Raw genomic sequence first — 19882 nt, forward strand, 5'->3', positions numbered from 1 at the left:
CCTTTGGATGATTCTTCTCCAATTCTGCCTGTTAAAATTCTTCTACCATTTTTTTTTTTTTCTTTTTTTTGGTGGTGCTGGGGATTGAACCCAGGGCCTTGTGCTTGCGAGGCAAGCACTCTACCAACTGAGCTATATCCCCAGCCCTGTCTTCTACCACTCTTAAATATGTTTCTAGAAAAGTATTCTCTGACCCCTTCACCCCAAGGTGTCTTAGGTGAATGGAGAACTAATCCTTCATTATGTGAATATCACTTAGGATCCTATTCTCTTTTTGCCCATTTGCACATTTACCCTTTTCTCCTCATCCTTGGGAAACTTGGAACAACCTGAAAACAGCAGCCTCTTCACATTACCCCCTCCCCCATGTACCCCAACTCCTGCGTGGCAGGTGCTCGGGCAGACTGGCAAACTCGAAGGAAACAGGAGTGCAGCAGGAAGTGGGAGCACCCAGAGCCAGTGAAGGAGTCTGGGCCAGGTTGGGACAGAGGGAAGCCAGCCCTTCCTGTCACGGTGGTGTTCACAATGGGTGCGGCATCTCCCTCTCCTGGGACCCCGAGTTCCACTGGGCCCTGCCTGTTGGAAGGTGTTTTCAGCAGGCATTCTAGGGACACATGTTGACAGAAGGACCTAGTTGACAGGTAAAACCTCCCACATCTCAATATCGCCACCTGTTAACTCCAGGGCCACTCACTTCACATTGACTCCAAGTCTGAAAGTCCACATTATGGGTCCCTAGCCTCTCATGTGACCTCCACAAAATCTCTGCCCCTTCTGGGCCTCAGTTTCCCCACCTCTCCAGGGTTGCCCTGCAGGCCTTCCCAGCTCTGATCAAAGAATGTGCCTACCCACTGCCCGCTGAGGATTCCTCCAGGGGTGAGTCACAGGGTGGGGAGGAACACCCAGCCCACCTCCTCTTGGAAGCCTCTTCTCCACAGGCAAGAGGGGATGTGCCACTGGACCATGTCTTTCTGGAAAATTCCCACAGTTCAGTTCTTTCCTGGGTTTCAACTGGCGGAATCGTGCGTCCTAACTCTTGCTCTGAACTCTTCAGAACTATTTTTGACCTTGGCAGGCTTGATGTGGTGTCCTGTGCGGGTGTTCCCTTTTAATTTGGGGTCTGAAGCCATCTGAGGACTGGATCAGTAATTATGTGTACAGAGTCATTTATGGAAACAGCTCTTGAAGAAAGTCAGTAATGAGACCCAGCTGAAAATACCTCAGAAAGAACCTCTTCTCCACAGTGCCGAGGTTTCTGGTGGGAGAAACCCCCTCGGGATGCAAAATCAATAGGTCATCAATTCCACGGCCCTTCCAACCTGCAGGGGCTGTGGAGACCAGGGTCTTTTCTTAGATCTGAAGTGGGGTTCCTGCAGCCTTTGTTACCAGCAGGACTAGCTAGACAGGCCTAGCCTGTCTACCTCTGGGGCCATCTGATGGGGACATGCTGAAACCTGGTAGCCACCCCCAGACCAGCATCTATGCTCCAGCCCAAGGGGCTATGGGTGCTGGACACTAAACCACTGTTCTTGGAAGAAGAAGTCCTAGGGAAGAATAGGAAGGCACCCCCCTACCACCACCATGCACCGGGGTCCCTGGAACTCAGGGGCTTGATAGCAGGCTCCTGGGAGCCTCCCATGTCCATCCCCCATGTTCAGCCTTTGCCCTCAAAGAGTTCACCCATCCTGCAGGGCAGCTAAGCCAGGGACATGAATTCTGGCACAGGGGAATGTGGGCAGACCAATAACAGGATCTGTGAGGGGTCAGAGGGGGGCAAAGAGGCTCTTCAGTGGGACTGAGGGGAAAGTAGCCTTTAGACTTGGTGGAAGGGAGCAACTCAGGAGAGGGAGGCCTCCTGGGGGCCTCTGGGGGGAAGGTCTTGCAGGTAGGGGGCACCAGAGGCCACGACAGACAAACAGCCAGGCAGACAGACAGTGGGGCCAGGTCAGGGAGGACCTGGAGCACACAACTGAGCTTAGGCTCCTCCGTGGGCCTCCAAGGCTGGAAGGATTGGAGGGGAGGCTGACGGACTGGTCAGAAAATTGTCCTCCTGACAGCCTCGCTGAACTGGAGGAGGAGGCTGTCTTTTGAATCCGACTTATGGTGAGAAACAAGACCTGGGTGAGCCTAATTTTGTCCAGGAAACAAAAATAGTCCATTCTTTTTGGTGTCAGGCTGAGGGACACAGGGTTTGGCATCTGGAAGTCCATCCTGTGAGTGGTGGGCACAGGGCCCCAGAGTGGACAGGCAGAATGTGGACAGTGCTGTGCCAGGGAGGCTGCCTGCTGCCCTCAGTGGGCCTTTCCCGGAAGCGTGGGATCTGGAGGTGGTTTGATCAGAGGCTGGAGGAGAGGCTGAGGGCTCCATTGGCACATGTTGGTGATTCATGATTGTTTATTATTCTGGTAGCCACGTTAAGGCGGTTCAGAAACTAAATCCATTTTGCTGCTTCCCCAGACAGAAGCTGGTTCACTGTTTGAAAATTTTAGGCCACTTTTATAATTCTGTGGAAAATAAACATTGAGAGGTGCCTATAGAACCAGACATAGCTTTGACATTCCTGGTACCCAGTGAATTGGTTTCTGCATATGACTTTTCATAGTTTAATCTGTCTTTGAGATTCTTTCATCAAAGGGTAAATTCATATGAATTTTGCTAGGTATTGCATAGCTTTCAGCATCATGTGAGAATGCTCATGTCTGATCTTACTTCTTTCCCAAAGGCCATACTGAAAACACAATGAAAAGCACCGAGTCCCCGTCCCCCTTTTTTGGTACCAGGGATTGAACCCAGGGGCTGTTAACCACTGAGTTTACTTTTCCTTTTCCTTTTTTAAAATACTTTTCTGGTTGCCAATGGGATCTGGATCCCTCCAGATCTTTATTTTATTTATATGTGGCACTGAGAATCGAACCCAGTGCCTCACACATGCTAGGCAAGTGCTCTACCACTGAGCCACAAACCCAGCCTTGCCCTTTTTAGCTAACTTGCTAGGGCCTTGCTAAATTGCTGAAGCTGGCTGTGAACTTATGATCCTCCTGCCTCAGCCTCCTGAGTCACTGGGATTAGAGGCATGAGCCGGCATGAGCCTCCATGCCCGACTGACCCTCTGTTTGCTTCATACCACGTACCAAAGAAATGGTATTTGGATTGTTTGACTTGTTTTTGATTATATTCCATCTCTCCCATTAGAATGTAAACGACATGAGGTAGACAAACTTATCTGTCTTGTTCACTGAAGTAGTCCCAGTGCCCAGTGCAGTATTATATGTGAATAAATGAGCAAATAAAACATCTATTTAGAAAAAATTCCAAAGTCCTGTTCTGACAGAGAAGTAAAGCTCCAAAAGACATCCTTATGTGCTATGGGACACAGCATGATCTATTTCTTCTTCCTGGGCTGGGCATGAAGCCTCCCACTTGATTCTACCCAAACATGCCTGTCACCTGGCCCTGTCCAGCACAGCTGTGGGCCTATCTCTGGACCAAGGGCCATATGTGGGGACCACAAGGACAGGAAGTACTCCCCACATCCGCCTGGCAGCATAACGTGGTGCTTTTTAAAACCTGACCTGTGGTCACTGAGCCCAGTAGCCAGAGAGAGTTTTTAAAAAGACTCACATACATATAATTAAAATCTCAGTGTTGGGTTTTAGGGAAGGCACTGGGCAACTCCCACCCTGCTTTCCGGAAACACAGATTTTTGGTGTTTGAAAGTGACAGGGAGCTAAAGTGAGATTGCCCATTTTATACCATCCTGGGCTGTTCTGTGCCACTGGGCAAATGCAGATTTATTCCACAACTGTGGCCTTTGCCCAGACCAGTCCCACTTTGGGTCTCACCCCCTGCCTGCCTTTCACCCTTCACCCTTGCCTGCACAGGGGTCCTCCAGTCTGCCTGTCAGACCATGCTGCTGCCTACTGGCCCAGCCCCAGGTTCCAACCCCCCCACAAGCAGGCCCAGTTAGACACACTATGAATCTGTGGGTGGCCCCCAGTGCCCCTCACCAGTACACACCACTCCCCTCTGCCTAGAGCACACCCTGCCACCTCACCACCCACCAAGATACCTTCCCATTCATCAAGGGTTGCTCAGATGTCACCTCTCATGGAGACTGCTTAGATCCCACCACCCTGTGGGACTCTCTGACTTCCCAGCACTTGAATAGGCCTCTTCAGGAGCCTGTCTCCTACCTTGGTGTTCCTTGTTCCTGTCTCTGTCCCTCTTCCTCCTTCTAAGTCCCACAAAAGGAACTTGGGTCCCTTGTCCTAAGTAGTTTCTGGCAGTGGTTGTCCCTCCCTGCCCTCAGGTCATCTTACCCTGGGCCTTGCTCTCCTGGCCAGTCCTCTACAGAGCCCTCTCCTTGGGCACTGAGGCAAATTTGCGCTCAGGCCTCATGGTCCGGCTCAGCTGTCATATCTGAGCTCTCCCCTTCCCCTGTGACCTTTTTCTGCCTTGGGTTCCATGTCCATCCTCCCCTTAGCCTAGGAGCTCCCAGAACACAGCCTTCTGTTCTCTCGTCTGTGGGTTCTGGGGTCAGGAAGAGGTCTTGTGGGGGACAGGTGCAAATTGGGTTTATGGCTTCTGGTTTAGAGCACTTGTGGAGGTTCTTTCTACATGACATCACGGAGCCCTGTCTACACCTGCCCCAAAGAAGCCTGGCACAAGTCTGTTTATAGTCTACTTCAGAGTCCAAGCCATTCCAGCTATTAGTGACCATCTGGCTCCCACTTTGTTTTCCAGTGGAGCGTGACCGAGCCCTGGGCCACCAGGAGCCCCACTGGAAGGAGTTCCACTTTGATCTGACCCAGATCCCAGCAGGGGAGGCTGTCACAGCTGCAGAGTTCCGGGTCTACAAGCTGCCCAGCACCCGCCTGCTCAACACGACGCTCCGCATCAGCATGTTCCAGGTGGTCCAGGAGCACTCCAACAGGTGCCTTCCCTTGGCCCAGGCACCCTCCCATCTCGTGGGCTCGTCGCCAGCATCTGGCAGTGTGTCCTGCCCCTCCTAGCGGGAAGGGGCATTTCCCAGAGGAGGAAAGGGAAGCTTCCTGGGAGAAGAGCCTCAGAGATGGGAAAGATGCTGGGCCGGAAAGTCCCTGCCCTGCCGTCCTGGCTGTGGGCCCCTGGTGGGTCACTGAGCCACTGAGTCTGTTTCCCACATGCACAGTATCATGTTTGACGTGGTTATCAGTGAAATCAGGCGCAGAAAGAGCTCAGAGTCAGGGCAGGACAGACGTCCCAGGAGAGGTCCCCTAGGTGGCATGAGACACAGAGGCATCTGGGCCGGCCCTCAGCCATCGGTTAATTGTTCTTTCGTGTCCACAGGGAGTCTGACTTGTTCTTTTTGGATCTTCAGACGCTCCGAGCTGGGGACGAGGGCTGGCTGGTGCTGGATGTCACAGCAGCCAGTGACCGCTGGTTGCTGAACCGTAACAAGGACCTGGGACTCCGCCTCTATGTGGAAACTGAGGATGGTGAGGCTCCGGGGCGGGGCTGGGTGAGCTCCCCTGGGGCTCCCAGGAGGCTATGCCAGCTGAGGCCTCCAGCATTGTCCAGAGTGGCCTTGCTGGGTCCTGGGCACCCGGCCTTTCTCTGCTGTGCCCACTGTGAGGACTCAGTGGGTAGAGAGAGTGGGGTCCTGGGCACAAGGATGCCCTCAGCCAGGGCCGCTTTCCCTCCCCTCCTTCTGAGGGACATCTGAGAGTCCATGAGTCCTTCCCTTTCCCCAGGAAGGGGCAGCTCCCCCTGCAAGAAGCCCTCCACACTGGCAGTTCCTGCGCTCCCAGGGCAGTAGGGGGAAGTGACTTCACCCTCAAGCCGAGTGAGGGGCCATGGTTGGGATCCCAAGTCTGTGAGGTCCTAAGTTGGCGACATCAGCAGGTTACTGACCTTTCCAAGCCTGTTCCTCATCCACAGAATGAGGTTCCCTCCCTCATTCACACACAGGGATTTGAGGGAGCATGCCTCGATGCCAGGCAGTGGATGGAGAGGCCAAGGCAAGCACAAGACCGGCCTGTGTGAGGTCGTGAGAGGGCCACGTGGAGGAGCAGAGGGCAGGAGGGAGGCCTTGGAAGGAGACTGAGAGGGTGGGCAAGGGTCGCTGTGAGTCAGGGTAAAGACCTGGGCAAGGCGTTTGAGGTTTGTAGAGTAGCAGAGCAGCAATGAGGGATGACAGGATGTGACAAAGGTTTTCTAAAAAGAACCCTCTGGGACATTCCCCTCTCAAGGAGGCAGAGCTTAACTCGCCGCAGGTGGGACGTGAACTCCCTGCAGGTCGTCAGCAGAAATAAACCAGTGTGCGCTCCTGGCACCACTGAGTGCTCAGTGAGGGGCGCTGTCACATTAAACACCGTCCCCGTCAGGTCACCCTGCAGTGCCCTAGCTCCTGAGTCTCTGGAAGCTCGGCAGCGTTTGGGGTTTCGGTGGGAGCAGACGCGGCGGCAGGGATAGTGGTGGCGCCCCCGCGCGGAGGGCGCCCTCCCCGCTCTGTGATGCGCTGCGGCGGCGGCCGGAGGAGCGCTCTCCCGGTGCAGCCGGCCTGTCCCGGACTCGGGCCCCACAGATCACGGCGGCGCTGCGGCTCCGCGTCCCTGCCAGTCGCTCGGGACCAGCGCTGTCCTAGGGTTGCGCCCGCCGCTTCATTACCAGCCCTCGGTCCCGCGCCCAGTTCTACACGCACCCGGCGGCGACGGTAAAGGACCTCCGCAACTGGGCGACCGTCAGCTCGGGGGCTTCGGGGGCTTCGGGCTCTGCGGGACCTCCGAGAACCTGATCGCCGCGCGCTGAGGATCGTCGTGAAGACCTGAAGGTGGTGAGCAGCAACGTGGGCGTGGACGACTCGGCCTGGGCCTCTTACTGGCCACCAAGCAGGTCCGCCGCGTGGACCGCTCCTACCTGGGCGAAAACACGCTGTGCGAGCAGCAATACCTGGAGGGCGAGCTGGACCTGGAGCCGACCCCGCGGGGCACCCTGGCCGAGCGCATCCAGCCGGCGGCGCCCGGTGCCCGCCTTCTAGGCGCCCACCCGCTACGGCTCGCTGGTGCAGGAAGGCGGCGCACTCATCAGGTACTACCCCGACGGCAGCCTGGCCATCCTGAGCTACCGCGAAAGGTGAGAGAGTTCCAGGGCCAGCTCTCCCTCCTGGAGCACGCCATCAGGGCGGACTTCCCCTTGGTGAAGGGCTGGAAGGCCGACCGCGCGGGCAACGTGATCCTCAAGAACTCCAACGTGCCCACGTGCAAGGCTGCGGATGTCACGGTGGTGCAGGTGGAAAAAATCGTGGATGTGAGGACTTTGCTCCCTGGAGACATCCACGTTCCCAACATTTATGTAGATCGCGTGATAAAGGTACTGAAATACAGAAAAGAATCTGAGCGTGTAGGCCTGCGGAGCGAGGAAGATGGGAAAGCCCTGCTGGGAGCCGACACAAGGACGCGCATCATGCAACGCAAATTTGAGGACCGCATGTGTGCCAATGTGGGCATCAGAATCTCTCTGCTGGCCAGCAACTTCATCAACCCTGACTTGACAGTTCATCTGCACAGTGAAAACGGAATCCTGGGCTTGGGTCCGTTTCCATCCAAAGATGAGATGGATCCAGATGTCATCAAGGCAGGCAGGCAAGCAGACAGTCACCGTGTTCCCCAGGGGGCTGTTTCTTCCTCAGGGATGACTCCTTTGCTATGATTTGTGGGGAACACATTGAGCTGACCACACTGGGTGCCAGGCATTGTTCCAAATTTGGCGACCTGGCCAACTGGATGATACCCACAAAGAAGGTGAATGGATTTGGTGTCCAGTGACAAGACTTAAGTAGTGGTCACCATGGAGCACTGCACCAACGGAAAGGCTCCCAAAATCGTGGGAAAATGCACCTTGCAGCTGAGGGGAAGTGCTGCGTGGACCACATATCATTGAGAAGACAGTGTTTGACATGCGTGGTGGGGCTCTGGGAAGGCTCCACAGTGGACAAGGTCAAGATCAGCATGGGCTGTGCCTTTGCTGTGTCCCCAAACCTGAAGCCCATGCAGCAGGTGGCAGCATGACACAGCAGCAGCCCAGGCCAGTGTGTGCGGGTGGGGACTCCCCTCCAGGGGTTTACTGGGGAGGGAATCAGTAGCCACCTGAGGGCCTGCACAGCTCAGGTCTTCTGCCACCAGGTAGACTATTCTCTCAAGAGGGATGTGACTTCAATTAAAAACAAAAGGAAAGCGAAGCGCACCATGCGTCCTGTGAGGTCTACAGAGCTCTCTGCCACACAGTACCATCTCTCACAGGACTTCACACCGGTGCCTCCCTTTCCATTTTTTTCATTTTTGAGACACAACCTTTCTAAGTTGCCCAGGCTGGCCTGGAACACGCAGGCCTCCTCCCTCCGCTTCCCGGTAGTGTGGATAACAGGCACGTGCACCACACCCGGTTGTAAGGTGTCATTTTATTGCCTTGAAAAAGACACAAACCTAAGTGCGACTTGTGAGCGGAAGTGACGCTACCCTGGTGAGAGCTTTTCCTATAGCCCTCTCCCCACCCCCGACTTTTCCTCCAAGGTGCTCCGTTTGGTTCCCAGCTTTGTTTCTTGCGTCCTCCCTCATCCTTGCACAGTCCTGGTAGGGAAATGGATGTCTATAGGAGGAAGGCAGGGCTGTCTCCAGGGTACGGGACCTGTGAGTGGGAGAGACCAGGGTGGGGGCAGTTGGTGCTGGCATTCCACCTGGAAGGAGCCTGTACAAATAAACAGCCCCTCTGTGTGTCGCCAAAGGCTGCGGTTTATCATAGGAGTTCTAGGAACCTCACCCATGGCTTGGGCAGGTTCTTGCCAGTGAAATTGCAGTGTCCCATGTGATCCACACCTCCATAAAGGACCTCCCTTCTGTTGCCTCACAGCCCCAGAGACCCTGCTCCTAGCAGCAGTTCCAGTGTCAGCTGGCATTTCTGAGGACCTCATTAGAGCCCTCCCCCCAGAAGGAAGTGACAGATCCTGCGATGTGATTGGGGTGGGAATAGCCTGGGACATGAGGGAAGTGGCAGGGAGCCAGGTGGGAGTGGATGGGACTTCACTGAGTGCAGTGCGTGGCCCCTCCTGGTGCTTCTGGGGGACCTGCCCTGCCCTGGGTGTCAGAAGTCTCCAGCTGCAGTGTGGGGAAGCGGACCCTGGGAGCGCTGCCAGGAGAGTGAGGAGGGAGCCAACCTGAGGGATGGAGCAGGCCAGGCCCACAGCCGGGATTCTCTTGGGGTTTCAACCAAGCCCCTGAATTGTCCCTCATGTGGCTCTGGGGTCACTTGCACTCAGGCTGAGGTGGGGCAGGGGCTGCAGGAAGGATGAGCTGGCACCAGAACAGAGAGAAATCTTAGGGAGATATGGGGTAAAATGTGGCCTGGCACAGAGTTGGTATTCCCGAGGGTTTAAGCACTGCCAGGGGACAGGAGAGGCCAGGTGAGCTGCCAGCCCATCTGCCCTAATGTGCAGGCTCACAGATGAGGCGAGGTTGGAGGCTCATGGGGTTCCACACAGGTCCAGGGAGGAAGGCCACAGCACACCTCACATCTCAACACAGGCCAACGTGTACCTCAGCAAGTGTAAAGGTGGCGTACCTACCAGCACCCTCACGTGATCAGGTGGGCAGCAGAGACCTGGGCCCCAGGGTCTCCTGAAGCTCCTACCTCTGCCTTTCTGAGATGGGGTCTGCCCAGAGCTGGGCAACGTGGGGTCACTGCCAGGTCTGGGCCTTCCCTGCAGCCAGCAGGACCCAGGGCCCTGCCCAAGGATGGGGCAGGCAAAGAGCGGAGCTGGTGGAGAAGGGAGACTTTGGCCTGGGGAAGACGTGACCTCTCCAGGCCTGCCAGATGCAGAGCTCTGAGAGATGACCAGCGTCAGCCCCCTTGCCTGCTGTCCCTACCCGGCCAGGCCTCTGCTGAGGAGGGAGCAGCTGCTTGCTTTGGCCCTTGATCAGCTACTGCCCCTCTGGGCCTTAGTTTCTGCTTCTGTAAAGTTCAAGCCTTGGGTTGGCCTCATCCAAGGGCCCTCAATCCAGCTCACCTGACTGTGGGAGCCCCCAGTGGTCCCCAGCACCCACCCAGGCCACCCTCAAGGACACCACAGGAGACCCTGAACACAGCCTGGAGCACGGACGGCCTTCCTGGTCATGCGGTAGCCAGGGCCCAGGGCTCCCGAGAACGGCATCCCAGGCTGGAGGCTGCCCTGGGTCCGAGGCCACTGTCAGCCAGTCTGTGGGGTCTACTCCAGAGCCCACTGGAGGATCTGTCACCACCCTCCCTGCTCGTTGTCACTCCATCTGTCCCCATGGTGACCTCCCTTGCTTTTGCCCCTGTACCTGTGCCTCTGCCTGGCCATAGCTGCTTCCCCCACTGTGACCCACATGCCCCTCATGGCTTCTCTGTGGGCCAAGTGCCAGAGCAATGCCTGTCTCTGCAGCTCCCAGTCACATTCCTGAGAAGGAGCCTCGCAGGCCCAGTTTGCTTGTTTGTGGCAGGTAATGTCATAGGTCCAGGGTTGGTTTCTGGGTTCCATCAAGTGGCCAGTGGACACTGGTCCGAGGCCCAGCTGCTGAAGGACTGACTTCTGGGCCGTGGGTGGAGCAGGCAGCGTCCTTGACCTGTGGTGTGGACTGGAGAACCGGGTGGGCTACGAGTGGAATCAATAAGCCTGTGTGTACAATGTGCCCATAAAGGTATGGTGTGTGTGCTTCCTGTGCACACATAATGGGCGTGTGGGGATGGTGTGTGTGTGTCAGTGCTTGCGACACAGGTGAAATGGACTCACATCAACTGAGCAGTAAGTGCTGTGTTTCAAAAACTGAGCAGCTCTCACGTTTCTGTGGCTCAGTGTGACAAGAAGTGCAGAGCGAAGGGGTCCACGACGCGCTCTTTATACCGAAAGCCAGACAAGAACCTCAGGAAGAGCTGATGCCCACGGAGATCAGGGCGTGTCCGCTCCGAGAGGTGTCATCATCTGAAAGCTGTGCAGTGGAGACGTAGGTCAACACCCGGGAAAAGGGGTACCTCAGAAAGCTGGAAAAGGCCCGACTTCTGCCGCGTTGACAGCTGTGTGAGCGTAAATCGGCACAGGAAACCGCCCAGGAGAAGGACCATGAGCCTGCGGGAGTTGGGGAGGGCCTTTCTCTCAAGAGTTCCTCTACTGTGGTCATCACCCCCAGTCACGGTGAAAAAGAAGAGGCCATGTGCAGGGGTCCAGCGCAGGGCGGTTCTGGGGCACCTCCAGGGTGAGCTGGCTTTTCATGGCGTCCTCAGCTCTTAGCAGTGGGGGGTGAAATCCCACCTTTGAGGTGCCACTCCTCCTAGGGCCTAGGGCTGAGGCGCAGGTCTTGACTCCTGCAGCCTTTTCTTTCTTTAACCACCAGCCTGGCCCAGTGAACCTGAACTCAGGTTGAGCTTTGGATCTGGGTTTTTTTTTTTTCTCTGAGACTTGTCTCTGTCCTCCTGAGCCCAGTGACCGGCACATGGACACCAAGGAGCAGTGACTGTCCTGCTCCTGGGCTGCACTGGGCAGAGTGAGCCCTGCTGTGTGGGGTGGGGGCCGCCATGAGCAGGTGTGTCATAAATCACACTTCACATCCCAGAGAGTGTGGGTGGGAGACAGCACACGGCCTCTGGTCCTGCCACCAAGGAGGGTGCTCCAGTTCTGAGAGGCATCAACAGTGGACTCTGGTCATCACCGAGTGACCGTGATGTCTCTTCTGTAAAGTCTGAAACACAGGCTACTGTACAGATCGGGTGAGGCAATGAGTGGGAAAACTCTCAAGCCTGTCAAATGCTTCACATGGCCATGTCACTGTCAGTTGGAGGCTGGGGTCTCTGAGGCCCCCCCAACCCCGCCTCCTCAGACACACCCTCCAGGGACCTGGGGTGGACTTAGGACTCCTGGTTTCAGGTGAGGAAACTGAGGCTTAGTGGGTCCCCTTGGGTCCTCAGTCTCTGGCTGCTACTGAGGAGCAGAGTCCCTCCTGGGTCTGTGAGTGACCCTCTCTCCTCTCTCTCAGGGCACAGCGTGGATCCTGGCCTGGCCGGTCTGCTGGGGCAACGGGCACCACGCTCCAGACAGCCTTTCATGGTCACCTTCTTCAGGGCCAGCCCGAGTCCCATCCGCGCCCCTCGGGCAGTGAGGCCACTGAAGAGGAGGCAGCCAAAGAAAACCAATGAACTGCCGCACGCCAACAAACTCCCAGGGATCTTTGGTGAGGGCCGGGCGGGGCCTGGGTCTGAGGCCTCCTTCATGGGAGGCCCCTTGACTGGTGTGGACTGAGCCCCGGGCTGGATTGTGGAATGAGCGTGGTGGGCAGGGTGGGCTGGAGTGGAGAGGTGGTGACAGAGGAAAGCAGGAGAAGCGCCTGTGGCAAGGGTGCTGCGGGAGGTTCCCTGGAGGAGAGCCCAGGCTGAAAGACCGGACAGCTGGACATTGGGTACTCAGTGGCGATCGGGAGCCCTTGAAGGCTGTTGAGCTGGGTCATGGCACCAGCAGGGATCCAGCGATGAGCCCTGTGAGACCCAGTGGTTTAGTTTCCTGTTGCTCCTTTACTTGCTAAATGTGCCCACCAGGGTGTCCCCCACCTTGGGAGCACCCCAGGGGACCTGCACAGAGCAGGAAGCCTGGAAAAGACCTTGCACTGTCTGTCCCTGCAGATGACACCCACGGCTCCCACGGCCGGCAGGTGTGCCGGCGGCACGAGCTCTACGTCAGCTTCCAGGACCTCGGCTGGCTGGTAATTTCCGACTTGCTCTCCTCACTGGCAGCCCACCTGCAGATGCAGGGGGGTCCCTTCAGGCTGGAGGAGGCCTTGTGGGTGACATCGTTTGCCCCTCACAGCAGTCTTTCCTCTGGATTGGCAAGTTTTCTAACCTGAGAAAGTTTTCACTTTTATAGTGAGAACGGTTTTGGTTTTTGCTTTTTGTTTTTTGAGGCTGGAGTGGGCAGAGCATTTCCTGGGCCCGCAGCTCCAGTGGGGATGGGTGGGGGAGGGCAGGCCGGGGAGGACAAAGCAGAGCGAGGGTGGGATGTGACAAGGACAGAGCTCAGGTCCAGCCCTGCGGACTGAGGGTCGCCAGGTGGCGTCAAGCCTCTGGGGTGGACACTGCCAGGAAGGCCCGAGGGTGGGGGTTGGGTTTGAGGGTTGGGGCCTGGAAGGGGCAGCCCTGGGTGGTCCTGGGACAGGTGCTGGGCGAGGGGCTGGGCAGGGGCACGTGAATGGGCTCACCTTCTCCCATTGCCCCCAGGACTGGGTCATCGCCCCCCAAGGCTACTCGGCCTATTACTGTGAGGGAGAGTGCTCCTTCCCGCTGGACTCCTGCATGAACGCCACCAACCATGCCATCCTGCAGTCCCTGGTCAGTGCTGCCGTCCTGGTCAGGGGTGGGGGCCCGGCCAGGGGGCTGGTCAGCCAGGAGGGTGGTGCAAGCAGCTGCCGAGAGGAGCTCTGCCTGCAGGGACTCCGTCACTAGTCGGCTTCCCCACGTCTGCACAAACAAGCTCCTCGAGTGGCCACAGTCGTGCGGGGAGACTCATGGGCACCTGAGCTCGTGCACACTGGACAGTCGTGTGTCCTGCATGTGCGTGTGTGGGACGCCCGCAGGTCTGTGTGTGGGCGCCCAGTCTGGCGCAGGCTCCACTCCTCTGTGCCCGTGTACCCTGGCGTGTCTGGCCTCCGTGACACAGGTGCACACGTGTGCATGACGTGGGCTCGTGCACCCGTCTGGCAGGGCCCCGGCCAGGTGTGCCTCTGCACTCGGGGCGTGGCTCCCCCTCGGGCCTTTCCCAGCTCTTTCCTGGCCGTTGGCGTTTTCTCAGGCCTTGGGCCTGTGGTGCCTTGGTGATGGGCACCTTTCGGGGATGGAGGAAGCTTCTCAGATGAGCACAGGGTGACGTGTGCATTGACTGTGGTGTCTGAACTTCTGCCTCGATGCCGGTGCCCAGGATCCCTCGGCCTGTTTTCCTAGTAAGAGGTTGTTCAGAGGTGACGCCCTGGAGTGAGAGTAAGGAACTGGCAGTGCCACCTTGAGCTGGTGGTGACGCTTCGTTTTGCATGGGGCGGTGGTGTCTGTGGCCTCCGGTCCTGGGAGAAGTCAGGGCGATGCTGGGAGGCATGGGCGGCCCAGCCTGGCCCAGCCTGGCCCAGCCTTTAAGCACCGTGGGTCTCCCGGCCCCAGGTGAGGTGGTGCGATGCTGCAGCTGTCCCTCCCAGGACTTGTCCCCTGCCCCATGTCCCAGCCACTGCCTCCACCAGGCCCTTGGTGGCCCAGCAAACGTGAGTGCTCTGGGGAGGCTTGGTGAGCACAGAGGCAGACCAGCGATAAAGGCGATGTGAGGAGGAGACAGAGGTCCTGGGCCTTGGGTGGAGGAGCCTGGCTGGGCTGCTCTGCACTCAGAGAGCAGCCCCGTCAGGAGCTGGGGAAGAGGGCCCGGAAGCCGGGGAGGTGCACAGGCCCCGAGGTGGAGCTGGGTGGTTCAGGGCCACGGGGAGCAGCGGCTGCAGCACAGGGAGGCGAGAGGGCCAGGACCAGTTGTCAGGCTTGGAGGAAATGAGCGGCCCTGCTGAGGCCCTGTCCACCCCTCGAGGAGCAGTCGAGTGGGCTGAGGGATCACACGTCCACAGTTGAGCCCGAGGTCCAAGGTGACATCAGAATAGAAATGCCACACATGGAGGGAACAGGTGAGACCCTGCAGCAGAGCTGGAGAGATGGCCAGGGCAAGGTGGGGCTCCCAGGGCCTGGGCAGGAGGAGCACGCAGGGGTCTGTGGGAGGCTGGGATACTGCAGGTGAGCATAGCTCCTGTCTTGAGGGCCAAGAGAAGTGGGTCCCTCCAGGACCACCCCACAGGACCACTGTCCGCACAGCAGCCAGCAGAATCTTCCTGCAACAAACCAGCCCACATCCTTCTCAGCCAGGAGACTTCAGACCCTTCCCATTATTCCCAGAGGAAGTCTGAGCCCTTGGCCTGGGACACGGGCCCCTCATCAGTCACGCTGTCCATCTGTCCACGTGTCCTTCCCATTCTCAGCTGGCCACCAGGGCTCGTGCTCCAGGACTCTGAGGGTCTGCTTTTGTCACCAGGCCACCCTCCCATGTCCACTGAAATGCTCCCCCCGCCCACCATTTCCCACAAGGCTCTCTGAGCAGGGCCTCTGACTGGGAGAGGCCTGGCTCCCCTCCTGGCTGCTGTCCAGACAGCACATTGAGAATGAGAAAAGTGTGTTTCCTGTGATCTTTAGAGAGCACTGTGGTTCCGTGTAGTGTTGAATCGAGCCAGGTGCAATGGCACGCACTTTAATCCCCGTGATGGGAGGCTGAGGCAGGAGGATGGATCTCAAGTTCAAGGCCAGCTTGGGCAAGTTAACCAAAATCCTGCCCCAAAATAAAAAGTAAAAAGAGCTTGGGATGCTCAGTGGTAGAGCACCCCAGGGTTCAATTCCCTTTACAAAAAATAAAAATAATGAGTTGAATGGATGGCACCTTACACTCCACAAGTCAGTCTGTGGGTGCTGATGGACTAAAGGTCACTTCCCTTTGTGTCCCTCACCTGGTGAAGCTCAGGGCTCAAGGGAGGAGCAAAGAGCACCAGCATCTTGTGGTGCTGACTTCTCTCCCGTGTCCCAGCCCGGGGGCCTTCTCAGGTTCCAGCCACTTAGGGACCTTGGACTGCACAGGATGCTGGTGTCTCCTGGGTCCTCTCAAGTGGCCTGTAGATGGAAAGTGGGGGTCAGCAGCCTCCAGGTTCCAGTCCAGCTGCATATCCCTCCAGAGGCTTCTGGTCCCCACACTAGTGCAGTGTCTGTGACAGTCCTCGCTAGCAGATTGGCTCAGACTTAGGGCTTTGGCACAAAGGCCAGAAGGGAGACAGGTGCCATCACACAACTTTGTTTAGGTCCCCGTCAGCAGCACTGTGGGACCTTGGAGGGCCTGGTTCAGCTGAGCAGCCAAACGCAGAGGAGGGAAGCAGGTTCCTTTGCTCTCTGTCTCCCCTCGTGGGTGGCAGTGCTGTCCTTGAGGCCCTTTGGGCGGGTCCTGTGAGGGGTCCAGCATAAATGGCAGCTCTTCCTGCCCAGTCCAGGATAAGTATGCTGGTGGAGGCTGCAAACAGCTGATCTCCCAGCTCTTTGGGAGGGTACGAGCTGTTTCAGAGGGAGGAGGGATCTGGCCCCTGGTTCCAGTGCTGCCACATCGTCGGCCATCACGAAGTCCACAAACCCGGGCTCTGGGCCTCATCCACTGGTTCCACGGTCACTCCCAGTCCCCACCGGCTGGAGTGGGCACAGACCTGTGCACAGCCAATGACGGACCCCGTGGGGACAGAGCAGAAGTGTAAAGCAGGGGAAGCGGAGGCCCGAGGAAGTGGTGCTGCAGGGGCGCCCGGCACATGCTGTCCCTGTGTGGGGGCGGTAGATGCAGTAGGGGTGGGCAGGGGACCCGGAGAGCTGAGGAGCAGGTGTGTGGGGCTGGACAGCAGTGCCAAGTGCCCAGCTGCGTGTCCTGGGGTGGCAGGCAGGGCAGGGAGCCTGGTGGAACCTGCCCGCCTGTAGTGGAGAGTGAGCTCCGATGGGCAAGCGGGTGAGAGCAGCAAGACAGGCCCGCGCAGGCGGCAGGGACAGGCGGGTGGTCCTGGGAGGAGCTCACCCCCCACCCGTGTCTCCTCCCTGGCCAGGTGCATTTGATGAAGCCAGATGCAGTCCCCAAGGCATGCTGTGCGCCCACCAAGCTGAGCGCCACCTCTGTGCTCTACTATGACAGCAGCAACAATGTCATCCTGCGCAAGCACCGCAACATGGTGGTCAAGGCCTGCGGCTGCCACTGAGGCCCTGCCAACTTGCTCTGCTGCTGCTGTCCCTCCCCATCAGGATCAGACCCCTCTCTGAATGCAGGAGACCCTCAAACCCAGCCAGACCTAAGGCAAGATTGGCAGGGAGGCCTTCAAACCTCACATTCCTCCTTCATGCCAGTTCTTGGTCCTCTGCTGGCCCCTCTGCCTCCCTTCCCCTGCCTGAAGTTGGTGTGATGGTCCTACCTCCAGCCCTGGTGCTCTGAGTCCTTAAGCATCAGTCCTCCATTAGCCCCTCCCCTAGAGGCATGAATAGATTGGCACTTTGAGGTCTTGTCTGCAGATCTACCCATGCCCATTACTGGCCCATATTGTGGGCAGATTGGAATGACCTGAGAGGCACCTGGTGCCCTAGAAGACACGGCCTTGTTCTTACTATCAACTATAGGGTTTGGAATGTGTAGACAGAGTCTGGTCCTGTCTCTGGCCTGCTCCTCCCAGATATAAAACTGGGTATTTCTGGAGAACAGTTAAAAGCAGGGACCTGCCCTCAGCATTGTACATTTATGGATCTGAATTACCCAAACCACTGGTCACAGATGGACATGCAGGGTCAACTGAAGATAAAGCTGAATGAACAACACAATTCAGGTTAAATACAATGGCATGTATCTTCCTCCATCTTCCTGCCTTGAGTCCGTCTCTCCTGAGGGGAAATGTGCAGTGCAAGAATGTTTTGCTTTGGAGAAATAAGAAAATCTAAGAGAGCTTCCAGTTGATCCATCTCTCTGCCACCATGTTAACCCACTGGGAGCTCAGGTCTGTGGAAAAATTCTTTATGCTGAGCAAGTATGGTGGTTGCCTGGGTGGCCATGAAGATAACGCACAGCATAGACGTCATCATCTCCCTTTCCCCTCTGCATGGCAACACGTCAATAGTCAATCTTGATATTTCTTTTTCTCACTCTGGATACAATTTCCAAAGGATTAGCACAGGTCTCCTGGGAACCACTGGCAACAGATCAAAGTTGGCAGGTGAAGTGAGAACTGGTTGCCATCTTGTGCCATACTATGTATGTGCAGCACCGGGCAGCCTGTGACCAGGCCTGGGGAAGGGCAAGGGTTCACCAGCACTGCTTGTGTCCAACAGTTACCAAAAACAGGCTGGTCACCAAAGTCTGCATCACCCTGTGTGTGCAGCAGCCCTGTCCTGTTTCTGGGGCCTGTGAGTCAAAGAAAAGGCCCCTGTCCCAGGCGAATGACAGGTGGTAATTAGGCTGTGTTGGGTGGGGAGGTTTGTCTCAGCCTCCACCGTTCCCGGAAGTCACTGTTCTCCTTGGAGCTGCCACTGGGAGTTGGAGTGTTTATTTGATTTTGAACTTGCCAAGCCTGTAATTTACCTGCTGGAACAGACAGAGTGCAGCTGCCTGAACTGTCATTAAAAGCATATCCTGGTCCCACTCCCATCCACAGACACACCCAGCTGAGGTGGACCCAGGGATGCACTTTTCTGGAGTTCACACGCTATACCCCTGAGAACAGTCCTTGGAGAGGGCAGGTCTGGCACAGTGATGAGGCTGGGGCTGTGCTGAACAGCAGCCTTTCCACCTGGACAGGGGAAGGCTGCCTTGGGTGGGTGTAGAGAAGATAGCCTCCCGTGTTATGGCAGGTACAGACTGTCTGGAAGGTAGTGAGTTCCCCATCAGTGTTGAGGTCTCAGCTCCAGCCTGGTTATAAGGAGACTGGACTTGTGAATAACTGCTTTATCTGTGCTGTTTCTCTCTGTAGTGTGAAGGAATTGGACTTTTTGATCTCCAAAGGGCCTTCATCCAGGAAATCTATGTACCAAGCCTTTCTCACATTAAGCCCAGGTGTAGTCTCTTGATCCTGACGGAAGTTCAGAGGGCTCATGAATCGAGAGCTGGCATATAACATAGGACCTATTTGCCATTCTAGTATCTCTAACAGTTCTTTCTTCTCAACATCAAGTATTGTCTTTTAGGTAATTAAAAATTTTAAATTGGTTAATTGTTTCGACAATCAGTTTTTTAAAAAAATTTATCCTGGTATCTTTAGTGCCCAACCAATGGTCTGGCATGGTTAGACACCAGGAAGCTCTGTCAAATTTACCCAAAGGTGTGTAGGAATGGAGCACACTTTAACTATCAATCAAGATATGTAGAACAGGGATAGCAGTTGCCATCCTCCTTTTTCATACAGAGCAACTGAATTGCCTACCGACCTGGCCATCAGACTTCCAGAAAATTTTGCCATCCAAATGGTCACCGAGTGAAATTAAATGGAAAAGCTCTTGAGCAGCAAACAACTGTGAATGGACACAAAGCCCATGCATTTTATTCCACGAGATATCCATCTGCTGAACAAGCATGGTGGCTGAAATGAGTGGCCTGGCTAGCAGCACAGATAGCATCATTTCCGCTCTCCTTGCTCAGGATAGGGCCTGTTTATTTGGTTTCACCAGACTGGGACATTCAATAGGATGTTCAGCTCAGAGCCGGTGATAGCTGGTAATATCAATGACAATTGACATGAAAGGAAGGCACAAAAATAATAATGCCTGGCAGTCTTCACACTAGCCCTGCAATGCCGGCCCAATGGCTACATCAGCAGCAGATTAAGTGTCCACTGTCTTCTAAGGTGAGAAAGTAACATGTTTTTGAAAACTTCCCAAGAAATAGGAAAAGAGGCAAAGAAGTGAAAGTACAGATTTTTGGAGCCAAATGGGTTTGAATCCGGTTTCTACTTCCTCCTCTGTAGAATAGGATGTTGGTTCTTTCCTCCCAGAGCTATGATAAAGATTAGATATGTACAAACATTTGGGACATGTGGCACATAAATGCTTCACAATTGGTGCCTGTTATTATTACAAATAAATTTGTTCATCAGGAGCTACTTCTGTGCCTGTCCATTAAACCAAAATGTGTTCTTCAAGTGGTGATCGATTTATTTCAGACCTGAAATAAATCTACACATGACACATTCCTTGGAGGCCAGGACTTGTACTCTCCACCTTTAAAGGTCTGGTAAGTATTTGGCGAGGCAGGGCCTGGCCTGGCTTTGAAACTTCGCTCTTT

General features: G+C 56.1%; 2 protein-coding genes and 1 non-coding gene across 3 annotated transcripts in view; 2 read left to right on the top strand and 1 right to left on the bottom strand.

Moving 5' to 3' along the window:
* The window catches only part of Bmp8b (bone morphogenetic protein 8b), a 28473-nt gene extending 9661 nt beyond the window's left edge, over window positions 1-18812 (top strand). Inside the window, exons 2-7 of the mRNA XM_047558596.1 lie at window positions 4744-4933; window positions 5329-5477; window positions 12021-12215; window positions 12661-12740; window positions 13252-13362; window positions 16674-18812. Of these exons, the coding sequence (XP_047414552.1) occupies window positions 4744-4933; window positions 5329-5477; window positions 12021-12215; window positions 12661-12740; window positions 13252-13362; window positions 16674-16823 (875 nt within the window). The 3' untranslated portion in view covers window positions 16824-18812. The remainder of the gene's footprint in view (window positions 1-4743; window positions 4934-5328; window positions 5478-12020; window positions 12216-12660; window positions 12741-13251; window positions 13363-16673) is intronic.
* Window positions 70-142, bottom strand: Trnaa-cgc (transfer RNA alanine (anticodon CGC)). The gene has a single exon. It is a non-coding gene; the product is annotated as a tRNA-Ala (tRNA).
* Window positions 5964-8501, top strand: Oxct2 (3-oxoacid CoA-transferase 2). The gene is given in 10 exon segments (XM_053743443.1): window positions 5964-5999; window positions 6404-6727; window positions 6730-6782; window positions 6784-6839; window positions 6842-7004; window positions 7006-7100; window positions 7103-7635; window positions 7638-7781; window positions 7834-7885; window positions 7888-8501. Coding segments are annotated over 10 exon segments (1617 nt in total). The 3' UTR covers window positions 8049-8501.
* Window positions 18813-19882: the final 1070 nt, after the last annotated feature.

This window comes from Sciurus carolinensis, chromosome 1 (assembly GCF_902686445.1).
Source record: "Sciurus carolinensis chromosome 1, mSciCar1.2, whole genome shotgun sequence".
Classification (NCBI taxonomy): Eukaryota; Metazoa; Chordata; class Mammalia; order Rodentia; family Sciuridae; genus Sciurus; species Sciurus carolinensis.